Consider the following 3619-nt stretch of genomic DNA (forward strand, 5'->3'; position numbering starts at 1 on the left):
ATTTTAATTATTGAAGTCTATATTTTATACATTTTGCAGCTGATTATAAGTTTATGTAAATTTCGATTATGTAGACATTCATGGAAGATCCCCATGGGCGATGGGCGCGCTCGCAGTCCCGGTATACGATTTCTCGTGTGTTAAACAGAGAGAGAAATAGCCTTCACTCCGATTAGCTGTCATTCTTATGGAAATCTGTGTAAGAGTAAAGAGCAGGCTTTATTCTTTTTAGCAGGCCCAATCCCAATAGCCTTGTTTATGTTTTTGCTACAACTGATCATCAGGGCTTAGCTATGGAAAAAAATGTTGGATTGCTGCGATGATTTTTAATAGTTGAAAGATTTAGAGTAGTTTTTATGCTAGTTTCTGTACATTTTTTTTTCTTCGGTTTCGTGCCTGTGTGCTAATAGTTAAAGCGTAATCATGAATCGCATGATTTTCTTTCCCCTTCCCTTAACTGCTGATTTTGAAGATTTGGATTATCGCGAGAGTAAAGTGTACCATCCAAAACGTACTGGCCACGATAAGAACTTCAAAAGCTTGTACCGGTTCTCACGTAGAAACGTTAATTTTTTGGCAAATACTTTTTTGAACGAATACAATGAAAAGCGAGGTGGTGCACTGGATAATATACATAAAATGAAATGTTTACTTCGTTATTTAGGAGATCCCGGATTCCAGGTAATTGAATAATATAATTAATTAATTAATAATGATTTCATAATTTTTAAGGTTGGCGTTGGTGAGGATTTAGGCATTCACCAATCTACTGTTTGCAAAACTATTTGGAGTGTTGCTAAGAAAGTAGCATCTAAGGCTTCCGATTGGATTAAATTTCCTCAGAATTATGAAGATTTCGAACAAGAAAAGAAAATTTGGCATCAAAAGTACAAATTTCCATCCGCAATAGGAGCTATTGACTGCACGCACGTTGCCATAAAAAGACCACACATTTTTCACGAAGAATATGTGAACAGAAAAGGTGTTACAACTTTTAACGTACAAGCAACGTGCAACGGAGCTGAATTGTTCACCAGCGTTGATTGCCGGTGGGTTGGCTCAGTTCACGATGCGAGGATTTGGCGCAATTCGGGAATTCGAAACCTTGTTGCAGAAAATCTTTCAGGTGCAATTCTCCTAGGGGACGAAGCTTATCCTTTAACACCATGGCTAATGACACCCTTCAAAAAAGCAGAAACAGTTAGACAAAAAGCATATAATAAGTTGCACTCGCAGGAACGTGTGATTATTGAAAGACTTTTCGGGCAGGTTAAACAAAGGTTTCCAATCCTTCAATCAAAAATACGTTTATCCACGGATAAGATACCTACTGTGATAATAGCATGCTTCGTCTTACACAACGTAGCAAAATTTCTGAACGATGATGACTTCGCTGAGGATCTTGATAATATTCCTGATATTTTAACTAACACGGGACAAGACACTGAAAATTTAAATATTATAGAGCGGGGTAAACGTCGACGAGACGTTATATCATCCTATTTAAGCTAACCCCTACATAGATTATACACTAACCTCTACCAATTAATTCATCAATGTAATCTTATATTTTAAAATGAAAGCGTTTTCTTTGTAAAACCATCACGTATAAACGGTCGGTCTGAACGAAGGCATTCGAGGGTTTCAATCAACTTTAAATGGGATACAAGCCATACAATTTTGTTGCGATGTTCTTAAAAATCGATTCGCGAGCACGAAGAAGATAAGGACGTGTATATGAAATAAAACATTGATTTCGATATATTTATTCAAAGGTAAAACGAAGTTTACCGGGTCAGCTAGTGTTATATACCTATATAAAAATGAATGTTTGTTGTCTGTTTCCTATAGACTCGGAAGTTACGACACCGATCAATGCGAAATTTTGTTTGTAAGAGTGACGACGACGACAGTTGGGTTGAGATTTTTATCCCACGATTTAGAGTGGCCCATGTTACTCCACCGGGTCAGCTGGTGCGCCATAAAAAAGTTCTGCCAGAACATTTTAAATGCCAACTATATCGAGCGAGAGTATAGGAAATTTGTTAATTGTTCCGTTTTTTCGATGAATATACAAATTCAAGTAATTGGAGGTTGTATGAATTTATTTCGGAAAGAAAAATTTATCTATTTTATAAATCGTTTTTTTTTTCAATAACAAAAGTTTTAAATCTTTAATTTCTTGCTTTGTTTTGAGCAACTCCATCTCCTTTTGATGCTTCTCCGTTTGCTGTGCTATAGCCAATTCGTGGGACTGCCTGATAAGTAGGTCTTGGGTTCCTATTAGATTAAGCTGCTCTTGAAGCACAATCTGTTGCAGCTCCGCTATTTCAGATTTTTGTGTTGTTCTCTGTAATTAAAAAAATATAAATAATAAATCTGATTATATTTTGATATTTTCTGTTTCACCTTTGGTCTTTTTGGAGGCGGACTAATGCTTGGTCCTGCACCCAAATTTTCGTGGAATTCATCTTCTTCGATGTCCAAGTGTGTGGTGGCTCCAACTGCAAGACCAACTAGTCGAAAAAGAAGAATACAGTTAATATGAAAAATAGAATAAACAAACATATTTTACATGATCTTTCAGCTATTGACGGGTTCTCCTCTCCTCCCATAAGCTCAAACATCGTTTTTTCGGCTCCGGTTAGCACAATTGGCAGGTTTCCAGTTTGTTTCAAATCTGTTTTTTGTTTAACTTTGCCTTTCATGTTTGCTATTTTTTTGGAAACCTGTTTATCAGTCATCTCTTGACCATAGCGGACAAGCAACTCCAGTCTGAACCGTTCCATGTCACGGATCTTCCTCGCCTTCATAGCAGGTGATTGGGATTTTTCCAGCAATGAAGGTGCCAACTCTTTTAAAAGATCGACAAAACGCTGATCAAATTCGGTTTGCTTTTTCATTTCGCGCTTTCGGGACGGTCCTGCTGATGCTGCAATTTCCTCTCCGGATGCTGAAAATAATGAAACATGTTTCATTCACTGCATGCATTCATTTTACATAAAAAACGGTCAACGAAAAAACAAACAAATTTACCATACAAAATAACCGAAAAACCTACCTGAATCGTGGACACTTCCTTCTGACACGGCGATAAGAGGCGATTCGACGGCGTCATCTACGATTTCTCTAGTAAAATCCATTTCGTACGGAAACCTTTGAGTTAAACCTTAACGAACGCGGTAGAGGTAATTTCCAAACAAAATTAAATTTCAAAATACCGCCAAAGGCTACTAAGCAAAAGCTATGTTCTAAAGTTTTAGTACATCTTCGCTAGCAAATTTTTATTCATATCAAACTAGGCAAATGCTTTCGACTTTTGCTTTGCTCGATTTTGAGCTCAGCAAAAGCTACCGTAGCAATTGCTAAAACTTATTCATATCACCTATTAACCGGAGAAAAACAGATAATAACAGACGGAACTTCGTGTTACTTCCTGTAGGCCGCCGGTAAAAAAGTGCCCCTTGGACACAGGAAAAAAAACACCTCTTAAGCAATTTTTAAATTGGGCTTGATTGTTCTAAGATGTTGTTTGCGAAAATTAGAAGAAAAACAACATAGCTGTGGTTGCGTTGATTGGCTGGTTGATAGACTAACTTCAGGAGTTTCGAATAACCTA

General features: G+C 37.1%; 2 protein-coding genes across 2 annotated transcripts; one reads left to right on the top strand and one right to left on the bottom strand.

Moving 5' to 3' along the window:
- Positions 1-423: 423 nt before the first annotated feature.
- LOC129741120 (putative nuclease HARBI1) lies at positions 424-1512 on the top strand. The gene is made up of 2 exons (XM_055732826.1): positions 424-681; positions 733-1512. The coding sequence occupies exons 1-2, from the start codon at positions 424-426 to the stop codon at positions 1510-1512; spliced, it is 1038 nt and encodes a 345-aa protein (XP_055588801.1).
- Positions 1513-2094: 582 nt separating this feature from the next.
- On the bottom strand, positions 2095-3243 carry LOC129750157 (uncharacterized). Its single transcript, XM_055745404.1, has 3 exons — positions 2576-3243; positions 2410-2516; positions 2095-2350 (listed from the first exon to the last, which is right to left on the bottom strand). Exons 1-3 carry the CDS (start codon positions 2976-2978, stop codon positions 2105-2107), a joined length of 756 nt encoding a protein of 251 aa, XP_055601379.1. The 5' UTR covers positions 2979-3243; the 3' UTR covers positions 2095-2104.
- Positions 3244-3619: the final 376 nt, after the last annotated feature.

The sequence above is a fragment of the Uranotaenia lowii genome, chromosome 2 (assembly GCF_029784155.1).
Source record: "Uranotaenia lowii strain MFRU-FL chromosome 2, ASM2978415v1, whole genome shotgun sequence".
NCBI classification, from domain to species: Eukaryota; Metazoa; Arthropoda; class Insecta; order Diptera; family Culicidae; genus Uranotaenia; species Uranotaenia lowii.